Here is a 14,791-nt window from a genome sequence, read left to right as displayed (position 1 = left end):
TGGATAACCACAATCATGTTTGGTTGAAAAGCCACAATATTCTTTATGAAACCATCTATTTAAACACTGAGTATGTCATCAGCAAACCGTGGTACAAGCACTATCCATCACAGTTGCTAACAGACCTGAGCATATTTGGTGTAAAACTTAATTTAGGAAAGTAATTTCCAAAAAACTTCAACACACTTGGTGGAAAAAGAGCATCTATTTGTCGTTAGATATAGCATAAGTACTCTCTCTTAATTCTTATGGTAGTTTACTTTGCAATTTAAAAGCTATTAACACTCAACTCCTTTTACTTAATACTTCGTTCCAATTGTTGATTTCCTACTATTTAAGACTCTGTCGACAGGTATTTTGGTAAATCTACTACAAAACTCTGAATTCCAGCAACATTACATTAAAATAATTTAAGTGGACTAAAAAGTAGTTTAATGCTCTCATACTGGTATCATATTTCTAACAACTGCATTTATTATATATAAAAGAGGTAACAATTGAGAATGGAAATGCTGTTGTAAATACTTATATAAATCCTGCAAAAATGTCATTCTTTCATGTTTATAAATTTTAACATAAAAATATTTGTATGGTTATCTGTCTTCAGAATATTGTGGCAAAACAGAAGACAGCAATCCCTGACAGAAGATTTAAGAACAGTGCTGTGACTTAGATCTAAACAAAAAGATTAAGAACCACAAGCGTTTCATTTCATGAAAGCAGACACTAAAATATCATAGAACAAGATGAACTTTAAGCATTCATCATTCTGAACTATTAAGCCACACAAAAATATTCAAGGACACAATTTAATATCTAAAGTAAATTTTATGTATGACAAACTGAAATGAAAATTAATTTCCATGCTTTCATGCTTATAGGATAGCTGTGCCAGGGGCATTTTTTGCTCTTGCAGAACAGAAGAAGCCCTTCTGTTGCAACAAAAAGCCTTTATTAATACATCACAGACTAAGTAAATGCCAACATAATCCAGAAGTTGATCTGTTTTCTCTAACTTCTTAAAATGTCTCCTGAAGAGCGAAGAGAATAGGAAGTTCTTAGGTAATACTTACTCCCTCCTACAGAGCTCTTTCTCCACAGCAACAATTGCTTTGTTCTGTAACAGATAGATGTCTTTTACAGACCTCATAGTGTATGATGCTGTCACAGGCAAGGGGGAGTTAGAGTAAATGAAAAGCCCAAATCATATGTCACTTGGAGAAGTATGGCCAAATATGCTTTGGGGATGCAGAACTTCACTGGATGAGAAAAAAACCCACAAACATGAAACCAAAAAACCAACTAAATAAATCAACTGTGAAAACCACAAAACATGGGAGAAAGTGGCCACATCCAGAGAGATTCATTTTGATGTTGGTTATTTTTCATGTGTAATTTTGGCATCGTAGGCTGGTTTCAGAGAATGCCAGAGAGAACCACAAAAGGGAGATTCTTGTCAACTGCTGCAGGCAGCCTCTAGCCAACTGCAGGGCTATGAGAGACAGAGCAGTAGCTCTCTGGGAGAGAACTCTTCGGGGAAGGACAGCACAAGTGTTTTGCTCAGGAAATGGGAAAAGGTGCTGACCTGTCATATGAGTATGCCTCAGAAACAGACTTGTGGGAAAACAGGGATCAATTCTTCCAGCAAGCACCGAGCATTTTCTTAAAAATTTTCAAGGCTCCTTGCCAACCTACTCAAGTGTTATCAGACTGAAATGCAGAGCGGCCCTGGGAAAGCAGTATGGATCTTCATAATCTGTGCTTCAGGTCCAGTCTCTGGTGCCATCCCAGACTTCTCCTATTCAGTTTGTTATTGTGCAGGCTGGCTGGACAGAGTGTGCAAGGAGGATATCATCAGGGCTACGTGAGCTAATGCAATATATGTTGACTCTGAAGAAAGGCCACAAAGATGATCAGTTTCAAACTGAAAGAGGGTAGATTTAGGCTAGACATCAGGAAGAAATTCTTTAGTATGAGGGTGGTGAGACACTGGAATAGATTGCCCAGGGGATTTGGAGATGTTCCCTCCCTGGAAGCGTTCAAGGCCAAGTCGGATAAGGCTTTGTGCAACCTGGTCTAGTGGGAGGTATCCCTATCCATTCAGTGGGGTTTGACCTACATGATCTGAAAAGTCTGTTCCAACCCAAACCATTCTTTATGATTCTATATTGTGCCTGTCCAGTGACACCCTATCCATTTGCAAGGCACTCTAGAGGTGTCAGAGGCCAAAAATGTAATCTTAGACATGGAAGCAGGCAAAAAAATACAAAAAAAAAAAAAAAAACAAACCAAACCAAACCAACAACAAAAAAAAACACCCCACAATCCAACAAGAAAAAAAAAGGCTCAAAAAAGTATGGACATGAGACCAAAATGAAATTCTTTTTCTTTTTTTTTTAAAGATCTTAAAAAAGATTAGGAACCATCAGACATACAGAGGCTCCTGTAAGAAAACTCAGTTGTTGAAGGGCTCTAAATCACTAAGAACAAGGAATGTAGCTCTAAATCACTAAGAACAAAGAATGTAGCTAGGCATATACATAGGATTTATGTCAACATAGGAGTTTAAAACACCTATTCTCTCTTTGGTTCTATCAGCTAGCATTTCAGATCACCACTTAATAATTAATCAAACCACCTATATTAATCTATCAGTGAAAACACCAAGACTTGCAAATGGTGCGTCCAAGTAATCCTGTATAGCAGTTTATAAAAAAAAAATTACAAACCCATGTCCTTAGGCAGGGATTGGATTTCACTAGAAACACCTAGGTCATGAGAACTGAAATATGACAACCTGTACTCAAACTTCAGTCTTCTCTTTAGAATCAGAAGGTCAGGGCTTGGAAGGGACCTCTAGGGATCATTTAATCCAACCCCCTTGCCAAAGCAGGATAACCTAGGTCAGGCCACACAGGAACACATCCAGCTGGGTTTTGAATGTCTCCAGAAAAGGAGACTCCACAACCTCTCTGGGCAGCCTGTTCCAGTGCTCCATTACCCTCACAGTTAAGAAGTTTCTCCTCATGTTGAGACGGAACTTCCCATGTTCTAGTTTAAACTCATTAAAACCCATTATTTCTCGTCCTATTACTGGGCACCACTGAAAGATTTACCTCATCGTCTTGACACACACCCCTCAGATATTTATACACGTCAAAAAGATCCCCTCTCCGCTTTCTTTTCTCAAGACTAAACAGCTCCAGTTCTCCCAGTCTTTCTTCATAGAAGCGATGTTCAAATCCCTTAATTTGTACCTTTTCATCCCTGTCTCTCTTGAGCCAGGGAGACCAAAACTGGATACAGCATTCCAGGTGTGGTCTCACGAGGGCAGAGTAGGGGGCGAGGGGAACCTCCCTAGATCTGCTGGACGCAATTTTCCTGATGCACCCCAGGACACCATTGGGCCTCTTGGCCACAAGGGTACATTGTTGACCCATGGAGAATTTACTATCCACTAGGACTCCAAGGTCTTTCTCCATTCCAGCAGGATGACCTCTAACCTGTACTGGTGGTTGGTGCTATTCCTCCCCAGGTGCAGAACTCTACACTTGTCCTTATTGAACTTCATGAGGTTGACTTTTGCCCAGCTCTCCAGCCTGTCCAGATCTCATTGGATAGAAGCACAGCTTTCTGGTGTATCAGTGATCCCTCCCAGCTTTGCATCATCAGCAAACTTGCTGAGGGTACACTCCATCCCCTCATCCAGGTCGTTGATCCAGTACTGATCCCTGGGGAACACCACTGGCCACAGACCTCCAACTTGACTCTGTGCTGCTGATCACAACTCTCCGAACTCTGTTGTTGAGCCAGTTATGAATCCACTTCACAGTTCAATCATCTATCCCATATTTTTTGTTTTAATAGGAGGATGTTATGGAAGACCATGTCGAAAGCTTTACTGAATCAAGATATATGACATCCACTGCACTCCCTTCATCTACCCATTTGGCCATGCCTTCATAGAAGGCTGTCAGGTTAGTCAGGAAAGATTTCCCCTTAGTAAATCCATGTTGGCTACTCCTGATAACCTTCTTTTCTTTCAAGTGGTTAGAGATGGCCCCCAGAATGAGTTGCTCCATCACTTTTCCAGGGATGGAGGTGAGGATTCCTGGTGTGTGGTTGCTTGGGTCCTTCTTCTTGCCCTTTTTTGAAGACTGACAGTTACTTTCTTCTTTGTAAAAAATACTACATCACATAAATAGCTGCTATATCTGAAACAACCAAAATCCCTTATTAAGCTTCCAGGCAGCACAAGTTTTCTTTCATATAAAATTACAATCTTGACAAGAGTCATCAGAGAACAAATTTAAAGACAAAAATCTAACTAAGAAAATCTTCACATTAAAAAATAAATTATAAAAGAGCACTTGTTTGCAGTCTTAAAGGTCTGAATGTTTGCTTGATATTTGATTGAGATGTCAATCTAAACTATTTCCTGCTAGGTATGCTCATATATTGGACCAGAGGTATAGAGATATTGATTTTAAATGTATAAGTTGCTGGTGCCATTGCTACTTGCTTTATAAAAAAGGAATTCCCAACAGCAACACTTTTGCACTTCTTAAAAACAAGCACTGCTGTACACAAAAATAAATAAACAAACTAAATTGTTTGATAACCCTTGTTGAAACAGATGAGCTTTCCCTTCCTTTCAGGTAGCATTATGAAAAAACCCAGATCCACAGTTACCATTCTGATTTAAGAGACTCACTTTATAACTTTTCAGTCACCTCCATAACTTATCTTCTGGAAAGCTCATTAATATTCAACTACACTATCATTTTTTAAAAAAGAAAACCATATTTTCTTTAAGAATGTTGTGAACACTACTTCATTTGCTCACATAATAAGCAGAATTTTCAAGTTAAGTATATTACTGCCTCTTTCCTTTTTACTTTCTGATGACCAACAGGTATAAAGAAATGATTGTAGAAAAAAAAAGTCAAAATATTTAATTAAACCAATAACAAAATTGGGAAAAGGATACAAACTGTTATTCAGGTCATTTTTATGTTTACATAAGTTAGGTTGTGTATATGTATAGTAAATATACTTTTGTGTACTGCTGCCTTCTGCAGGCCTGGTAATTTCCCTGGCTGTGGTATTTTGCATTATTTAGCTGCACTAAATAGTAAGTGCACATCTTGCATAGAAATTGGTGTTTCTCCTTTTGGGGCACAGATAACTAAGAGAAAACTGTCCTAATAACAGTGAAAACACATCTAAACCGTACTTATGAAGAAGCCAAAATACTGATCTAGACTCCATTTAAAAAAAAAAAATATACAAAAAGGGAATAAAACTGCTTGCTTGCTTGCTTCAAGGTGGAAATGCTGAACCAAAGGACATCAAATCCTCAGACTGAAAAATTAAAGTGGAGAGAATGTGGTAAGCAAACTTACAGTGCAGAGTTGGCTTTCAGAGAAGCTTGGAGGGGAAGCACAGAAAAATGTCTCTGCTCCAGAAAATCAGAAGAGGTAACCAGGGCTGACTGCAATAACCAGTTTTGTTTAAACCTGGACACTGGAATGCAAGAAGCTATAAAGAACAGACTTAGCTGAGGTGATAAATTTTAATGCTTGTACACAGCCTCAGAGAAAATTGCTTCTACACGCATTTGCCTGACGTCTATTCTTCTTGTTTTGACTGGAGAGGACATGGGTTAGAACTTGCTCAGTAAATAAAGTTTAGCATTGCAGCACCATATGCAGGTGTTTGTGAATTGTTTGTTCACACATCAAATACTGTTCACAACAATGCAAAGAAGGGAAAATATGAGATGGCATCTGGCACGACAGGCCCTATTATGTCAAAAGATGCAAACCAGCTCTCACTCTGCACAGAAAGGGTTCGCTGATTTTGAAGGCACACACTTCCCAGCCTGTTTATGTAGCTGGCTTCCAAGCCTTGGAGATATAGTGAACACCTGCCCCAGGAGAAGCTTACCAAATAGTCCTCATTCCCTGGCATCCAGTCCTCAACCTTCCATCAGCTCCTTCCCTGCTACCAAATGGTAACACTGAAATAAATTGCTTCAGTAGTAACAGAAACAACACATAATAAAAAGTAAAGGTTTGGCTTAAGAGAAAAGAATGTTGTTATTATTATATAGGAGTAACTATATAAGTTGTTATTAATTGGAAGGCTCATGTAATTGCATAAATATCTCAAAAATATCACCTCTCTAGATTATATAATAAAACAGCATAATGAGTCTCATTTTAACCTGACAAGGCTGAATACTGCTCTTCTTTTTAAAAAGAGCTTTTTTTAAATCAAATTCTCTCACAATACTTGACTTGAAAGGACTCTGAAGACATGATGTACAAAAAAAATTAAAAATAAACTTCCTCATTTTCCTACCACTGTTGCTTATCACAGTATCCACAGGATTTTCTTCATAAAGAAATCAGTTTCATGACAACAGATGCAATGCCATTCGCTTCACTTCTGAAGGCTGAATAAATATATATACATATATATAAATATATATGTTCTAATTCCCTAACTTGATTAATTTGTTGCACCCTAGCTCCAGGACTGTGTGAAAACATTTAAATCCCACCTTTAATACGGAAATGCTACAAAGAATGAGGTTGCTTTGTCAACGTTGTCATAGAAAGACCAAACTTTTATTATCAGCATTTGCATGGTGAAGATATATGCAAATACTGCAACTATTTACTGAAAACACAATTGCTAATTCAGTAAGTGTCAGTGACATACTGTGCTGGGTGCTGGTTAGTGCCAAGGCAGCTGCCAAAAGCTCCAAGCCCAAAAAGGGGAAAAGAGAGGATTAAAGTATTATTCCTGTTTCCAAGAATAAAGTACTGTAAATGAGCTAGTCACTTGCTTGGTAATATTTTTTCTGGTGTTTACATGGTAAACTTCTGCAAAGTGAATTGCTGTTGGCATCACTGGAGTTTACAAAGCAAATGTACTTGCCAAAAGGCAGCTTCGCTGGAAGTACAGCACTTCAAGTAAACAGGGAATGGAAAGTCATTAAGCAAAATGAACAACAGCTAATTTTGCTGTGATCATATCAGGAACATTAAATATTTTTGTTTAAACTTCAGAATCTGAAGTACAAAAGAGCACACAGTGATCATGAGAAAGCTAGCAGCACGTAGAGCAAGATCCTGGCCATAGTTCTTCTAGGAATGGGGTTGTTTTTGCCAGCAGAAAAGAATAACATGTCTCCAATGCATGATGTTTTCACTAACAGTGTCAAAGAAACATATCTTCAGGCTCTTCAGTCTAGACATATATGAATACATCTGCACCCAGTGCTCAACCTCACACCCCTCTATTTTCATTTCTTTTCTAGATAAAAGAGTAAAAAGAAAGCATATATCAAAACTGTTCAATAATTGGTTTCCCTCCTGAAGACCCTCTGCCCAGAAAACCACTTCACTAGCTAGGATGAATAGGATCAGCCAACACACATCTGCACACTAAGTAAGCAGAAGAAACTCAGCATTTCCAAGGATGTTCCCAATACTTTATCACAGGAAAAGGAGATTCTGTTCCCAGTTATGTACATTTCATAAGTACTGGATGCTAGCACGCAGAAAAAGTTCACAGGAAGTGTTTGGTAACAGATGCACACGAGGTTTCTTGTAACCAGAGTTGGTTGATCTTATGCCAAAAGTGGTCTCCAGGAATTGGGAAATCTTTTTTTTTTTTTTTTTTTTAATTTTTGTCCCCTACCCGTCAGCTGCTATGTGAGACCAATCTAGGATATCTTACATTTACCTTCTGAACACCAATATCTTGATGAAATTGCAACTTCCAGACCAGATTTTAAAATAATAATTTTTGAAAAGCTTTTCTACTCTAGAAATCTCAAAATCTAAAATATGTAGGAGGTTTCTTCCATTCTCTCCTTGTTTTGAAAACATGCAATGTAATGCTGATAAGCCAAAATTGCTACTTTGTCATTTTTCTACTAAACTGATAAAATACAGTTCCTACACAGCATTTCTCAGAATTTCCTCAGTTTTCAGTGTGAAACTGCAACACAAACATTTGAAAATACCAAAATTTCCTTCCAATAATTCAAGAAGTAAAAAAATACTTTAACTTTAAACTTAAACTTTAAAAATAAAAACAAACAAAAAAAAAGCAAACAAAAAACCCATACACCTCTAATTCCACTGCATTTTGCTGATAAAAAGGCAAAAAGGCAAACACATGAAAAATTCAGTCTTTAGAAGCCCGAGAACATTCTCATAATATTGTATGTTTATACCAAAAAAAAGTGAGATATTTTGGAGGGAGAAAGAAGTTAAATAAATTTAACAAAAAATATTCATCCCCAATTTAATTCTGCAGTCCTGTGTAAGCACAACATGATGGGAGAGTATTGAAGCAACTGATATTACTGATTATGACTATGAATGCTTTAATTCTGCCCGAGAATGAAAAATGGAGAAAAATAAAACCAGGTATGAAAAACACTTTTTTTCAGTGTATTTCTACCTTGATTCCTAACTGATATAATTAATTAAACTAATTGGTCATTCAATTCTGTAATAAATTTCCTTTCCCTATCCTTTATTTTTGCTTTACTTATAAGTTTTTTCTTGCAGATATTTTCAGGAATTAAAAATATAGTACTTAATTACTTTAAAACTTGTAATTCATCAGTCAGCATGAACATGTCTCCAGAACTTTCCTCATTTATGTTCAGATTTTAATTAAACTGGCATCTGTTTGAGCTGCCCCTGAAGAAAGCAGATGTATTACAATGGTCTACATTATTACAGATCTCAGAGGTCCCTTCCAACCCAGCCGATTCTATGATTCTATGATTACAGTATTTTTCAAAAACCCTGCAAACTAACCAACTCATTCATTTGGTTTATTATTGAGGGCCTTCAAAAACTGCACTATAAAAAAAAAAATAATAATGCAACACACTGACTCCAGGACTTGAAGTGACAGACCACCCGTCTTCAGTAAAACACTAAGTTGAAGGCCTGGGACAAGTGCCTGACAGAGGTGATGAGTGGCAGTGTAGGCTAAAGAGGGCTCAGGGATTCCAGATCTTGTTTATTTTGCCTTAAGTAGCTCAAATGTGTAACCTAGGTGTGCTTTGAAAACCCATTTTACAGAGCTTTAGGTAAAATGTGAATCTATTTACCCAAATAATGACAATTAAAAGGAACTTTTTTTCTACAAAAATACTTACGGCTTCTGAGATTTTTTTGGCAGATCTTGAATTAGTTTGAAATAAAAGCAGTATAAACAGACAAACTAATTACAATAATCTTTGGTTGCACTCATAGGTATCTACTCTACTGCCAGAACTTTTGAATACCAAGGGAAAACAAAAAGACATATTTATAATAATAAATTATTTAAATCAGTTAATAAATTATTTAAATCAGTTTTCATCTACATTCTCTACACCCTTACACACCCATAGCACACCACATATACAGAGAGAACTTCTGCTTAAATAACCTCATTTTAGACATCATTTTTTCTAGGCTTGTACATGGTAAACTTCGTTTTCCCATTATGCTTCAGGGTTACCAAAGTGAAGTTTGCACTACCAGGCTGTTTCCACTCCTTTCATATCCTTGTATTTTCCAAAGGACTTCTACTGAGAGCAAAAAGCAAAACTACGCAGCCAGCTTTTAGTCTTTCAATTAGCCTTATTCTTCATATGTGTCTAACACTACTGTGTTTTTCCTTGAGAACATGAAATAGTTCATGCAAGACATTGAAGAAAAACAGATAGAAGGACCATGATCCCATCTCAGAAAGCTGTAATTTGCTCCCTCATATGGAGTAACAATGGGGTGCTTCAGGGTGACTGGACACATCCAAGGGTAACAGATCTTCCTGTCCTTATTTTCTGTCATTCCCAGCATTGGCACTAATTTCTAACAGATCCCCCTAACTATTTTTCAACCACAGACTGATATTCTGTAGGACACAGTGTCAGTCAGATGTAAGATTAGATCTGGGAAATTATTTGAATATTTTTTTTAAAGATTTTACAGTACAATCATAATGGTCACTGCGAAGTATTTCAAACTGAAGAATTTACCTCATCTGTGCCCTGGCTCATCTCAAAGGGAGTTATTAAGGCATATTCCTTCCCTTGTTTCTTCTTATGCTTGCCACCTCTTGAGGCAGTAACACTAAGTAAATAGTCTGCTTGTTATGCTCAAAGTCCCATTATTTTCCTTGCTTTTGTGAAGTACCTTTTTAAAACTGGATCATGAAAATCGCACTAAGTACTTGTTAATCCAAAATATCCTTCAACTTATTTACAGCCAATCAAGTGTTCTTAATATTTCTTTTCTTTTTTAATTGTTCCCTAGTCAGTCTGTACACCTGCTTTGTGGTGGTTTTTTTTTTCCTTCAGACACTCACTATGTCTAGGGAATAGAGTCAAATCTTAATCAGAGACTGCACAAAAATCATCTCAAGTGAACAGTGGACCTCAGAGACTACACTTCTTTTCAAAGGGGACAGAGAGTAGCACTTACCCTGCTGACTTCTTTAGGAGTTGATTCATCTAAGAGGAAACAAAACAAAAAAATTAGGCACTCAGGGAAGTTTCTAGACTGAATAAAGAACAACATACCACATGTCAAACAATTTTTGCACCTGTGTACAAAATTTTTCTAACATGGTGCAATAACTGAAATATTCTGAGACTGGTGTGCATTTAAAATCTTTAAAATTCTAAACCTAAACATTAATTAAGATTAGGATAAAGTATTCAAGAATTCTGTCCTGACTTCAGAAGAATACAAAATTTCCTACAATTCAATTCACAGGCAAGCAAACAGAAGTCCTGTATATTCTCTTACATTTATATTCTAATTCAGTAGGTCAATTGTTAGTACTGCACAGTATGAGAAGTAAAGGCTTCTTGCTACGAAATACATGACAACATCCTACATATTCCTGTATATAAAACCAAGCTAGGGAGTACACTTAAGAGTTTCTGTTCTGAATATTAAAGATGCTATTCCTCTTGACTTCTGCAGATATGGAAAAAAAAAAGCCTTGCAGCCATACAAATAGAAGAGTATCACTGATCTGATCTAGCAAAACACATTCATTAAAAGCGCAGAGTATTTTATAATATACATACACAAAATAAAATTTTTGTCTTTCAAATACAAGCAGGCTCTCATGCATTTTTTTTTAAATTTAAATATTTTAAAATAAACACAGGTACAATAACAGAAAACTGGCTGAAACATGTTAGTTAGAGTTCACTTTTATCTAGATATCAAATACACCAACTGCAATATATGAAGAGGTGTCACAGTCTCAATACCATTTGTTGGTAGAATTGCTGTTCATAGAACTTACAAAGGTAAAGTCAATTTTTTGTGATACCCGAGATAGTCATTAACACAGAGTAGTACAAAAACCATGTATGATTTACTTCTGGCACTCTGTTTATGCCAACATTGTTCTTAGCAGTTTCACAAATAAAGTGATGAACTCTTGAAAAGAAATCACTATACACGCATACATTAATTGGGCTGGAGTGCCCAGTCAAGGCTTTTTGCAAGCTGTGTGTTTAACAATTTTATTCTCAATGTGGCCTGATGCACAGTGAGGTAGATAGTCAGCAGTAGTGAAATGGGAGCAGCTCAGAAGAGTACACAACCCAAGAAAGAGGTAATTTTGTCCTCCAGAAGCACAAGGCATGCACCAGTAATCTAGCAGAACACTCAAGTTTAGCTGATGCTATAAACTCCTTTATGTTAATGTCTTGTTAATTTGGGCATAAAAATGCATTTACACCAAAAGTGGAAAAACAGGAAACTGTGGGAACAGAACTAAATTTCAAGGGTTTCCCTCCATCCACCAAGTTTGCAGACGTAACCCTTTCAAGATTGAAAATTATATTCTACCTCCCAGTGAGCCAGTTTAGCCTACTCAATGTGTAAAAAATGTTTCACTTTCTAAACTTCCAAATTCAAATCACTATACCAGAGCATAAGAATAAAGTTACACTATTTTATCTTGACAGCTTTGCAAACAGTACTATTCAAAAAGCTCTCTTCAGATATCAGTGTAACCAGGAGGAGGCATGGAAGAATGAGAAGAATTATGTGATGAGATTGGACTTTCAAGAAAAAAATTGTAATTTAACAGACTGTAGGTCTCAGCTTTACAACCTGTACAATTCTAATTAACAACTGCACAGTACACTAGATATGTATAAATATCAGTATGGTAATTAAAGACAACTATCTAGGAAGGCTTCCATGCTAAACCAAGACAAGGAAGGAAGGAAGAAGTAGAAATAATAAAGGGAAATAATAGGAAAAAAAATCCACAGAAGGTCTTGCATTCAGCACAGTACAAATAAGGCCAGGTTTGGTATTTGTCAAAATATACACAACCCTAAGTTTAGTTTAGGTTGGGCTTCTCTTTTTAGGGGTGTATGTGAAGGGGTGTTAATTTGTTTAAAAGTTCATTTATCGGGAAAAATTTGGATTTTATTTTGCATACTACAAAAAATAAAATTTTGTACTTGTATTTCAAGGTATGCCTTCTAAAATAAAAAATAAAGAGATCTGACAATTGCAAGATGCCAGTCATAAAGGAAACTTCAATGCAAAGCAAGCTTTCAACATCTCAGATATGCTATTCTGACACGAGCATCAAGGAAGTAATAATTCTAAAGCCTAGATAGTTTTATCATAGGAACTCTTTTGAAAAAACAATATTGCATTTTCTCTCTAGTTTTACACTGTTCTTGGTTCTTTGTAGTTAAATACTACTGGCACGGCCATCAATGTTGCTGATGACAGCAAACAAATGCTTAGGATAAGTTCTGTTTATGAGATTCCAGATAGCTGTACAGTCACATTTTCCCAAGGAATGTTTTCCCACACAGCAGCTGTCAGATTGACCTAATAATTTTCTTTTCAAAATTTGCTTTAGGCTTCTTTTCCTTCAACTAATAAGACAGAAGGTGTTTGGAATGCAATTAGACCAGCATAAATATCTTTGCTGCTTTATTCCCTTGAGGAGTGTCATACACACACAGACGTCAATAGAAATTCCACATCAATAAATGTAGATTGGCTAAAGATTGATCTCGCCACCATGAAATAAAGTTTACCAGGTTTAATTTTTTTCTGCGGAACAACAGCATCAATCAGATCAGTTGGTCAGTCTATTTTAATTGCAAATTGCATCCTTATTTTAGACACCCTACATCCAGCAGCCTTGTGCCTCCGCTGAATTTGTTAGATTTTTCAAAGGCACCTTAACTGAAGGTGAGCTTCCTGAAGTGGCAACTTTCATACATATAGAATAGAAATGCTAGAGCCATCACTCAAAAATGTTCCTGCTTTTATGGCAGTCTCACTGAGAGCACCTGAGCAGCTCTCCTGACTTTCAGCTGTCTGGATTCATTTTACAATTCAGAAGCACCTGTAATGTTACTTCACAGAAAACGAATTGAGACAGTTTTTTCAGAGGTAAGACTTAGACATTGTAAGGGAAAACTCATTAGTATTGATCCCTGGTGGCACACTAGGTTTCTTTCCTTAAAGCATGACAAAACACGAATTAACCTTTTTTACATCAACAATAAGATCCACATTTTTAAAAGTTCCAAAATAAAAAAAAAAAAAAAGAATACCAGTTCATCCTCTTCTTAAAACAACAACATAACATGCATCAGAGAATAAATAAGACCTGATCCAAGACTTCTTTGCAGATGGTAAGCAGAGAAACATATTGTTTGCCAGGTGTCCTACATTTTTTATATATCCTTTTGCATAAAATCAAACAGGGCACTACACAAAAACCCAGCCAGAATCCAGTGCACTTGATTCCATTTCATTAGAGACACCTAAATTTTTGAAAACTCATTGTCTTATTTGGTCCTAGCCCTCATAAAACTGACGAAACACTTGGAACAATCTTGCAGGACAATCTTTCCAAAAAGGACCCTCTGAAAATATCACCAGCCCTTGTGAGAATAGAAAGGCACACTGAAGATCCAGATTTTGATTTTTTCTGAAATTGTTTAGTAGTACAAAGCATACTGATAGCAGCTCCACATTTTACATATCCATGGACAAAGAAAATCTCAGTTGTATACTTCATGTGACTATTTAAACTAATCTAAGCACAAAATTATGATCAAGAAAATGGCTTTACACTTAACATAATCTTACCTTCTTACTTCTGCCTTAATAGCAGGATGATGGATGTGCCTCTGAATTTCTGGAATGATAGATTCCCCAGACCAGATAAAAGTTTCATAAAATTTTGTAGAAGCCTCTCTAGTTGAATATACCTCAACAAAAATTATGTTGGAATGTGGTTTCTGATCACCAGGACAAAACTTAATAGTCTCCAGCTTGAATGTACTTCACCAAGTCTTAAAATTATGACTTATGGTAATTACCCTATGACTTTATATCCTACACAACATGACTGTTGAATTAAGAGAGTGTGAAATTGGTTAGCTCATCTATCTCATCAGTCAACAAGGTGCAATCACCACAGTTTATTACAGAAATACAGACACTAGACAAGGGGCTGAAGAGCATGAATAACAACTTGTAATTTTTTTCAAACATACCAGTTCACAGCTACAGTTTTTTGCCTGTACCTACCCATGTCTTGCCTTACACTCAATTCTGGTTGGAATTAACTGAACAGCTGCTATAGGCAGCTTCCTTTAAAATTGATGACAGGTCTTGCTATCATGTTTTGTGAACGAAGTCTCTCATCCAGTAGTGAAACTGTAGTTTTCAGTGTCATTCTTGTCAAATCAGAC

The 14,791-nt window shown here is 36.5% G+C and overlaps 1 protein-coding gene across 3 annotated transcripts in view; it reads right to left on the bottom strand.

Moving 5' to 3' along the window:
• PDE10A (phosphodiesterase 10A) overlaps positions 1-14,791 on the bottom strand; it is a 361,597-nt gene that overhangs the window by 66,726 nt on the left and 280,080 nt on the right. For all 3 annotated transcript variants that reach the window (XM_071740425.1, XM_071740424.1, XM_071740426.1), the window contains exon 3: positions 10,509-10,537. In XM_071740425.1, the coding sequence (XP_071596526.1) occupies positions 10,509-10,537 (29 nt within the window). The remainder of the gene's footprint in view (positions 1-10,508; positions 10,538-14,791) is intronic.

The sequence above is a fragment of the Heliangelus exortis genome, chromosome 3 (genome assembly GCF_036169615.1).
Source record: "Heliangelus exortis chromosome 3, bHelExo1.hap1, whole genome shotgun sequence".
Taxonomy (NCBI): Eukaryota; Metazoa; Chordata; class Aves; order Apodiformes; family Trochilidae; genus Heliangelus; species Heliangelus exortis.
This window is presented reverse-complemented; position numbering and strand designations above follow the sequence as displayed.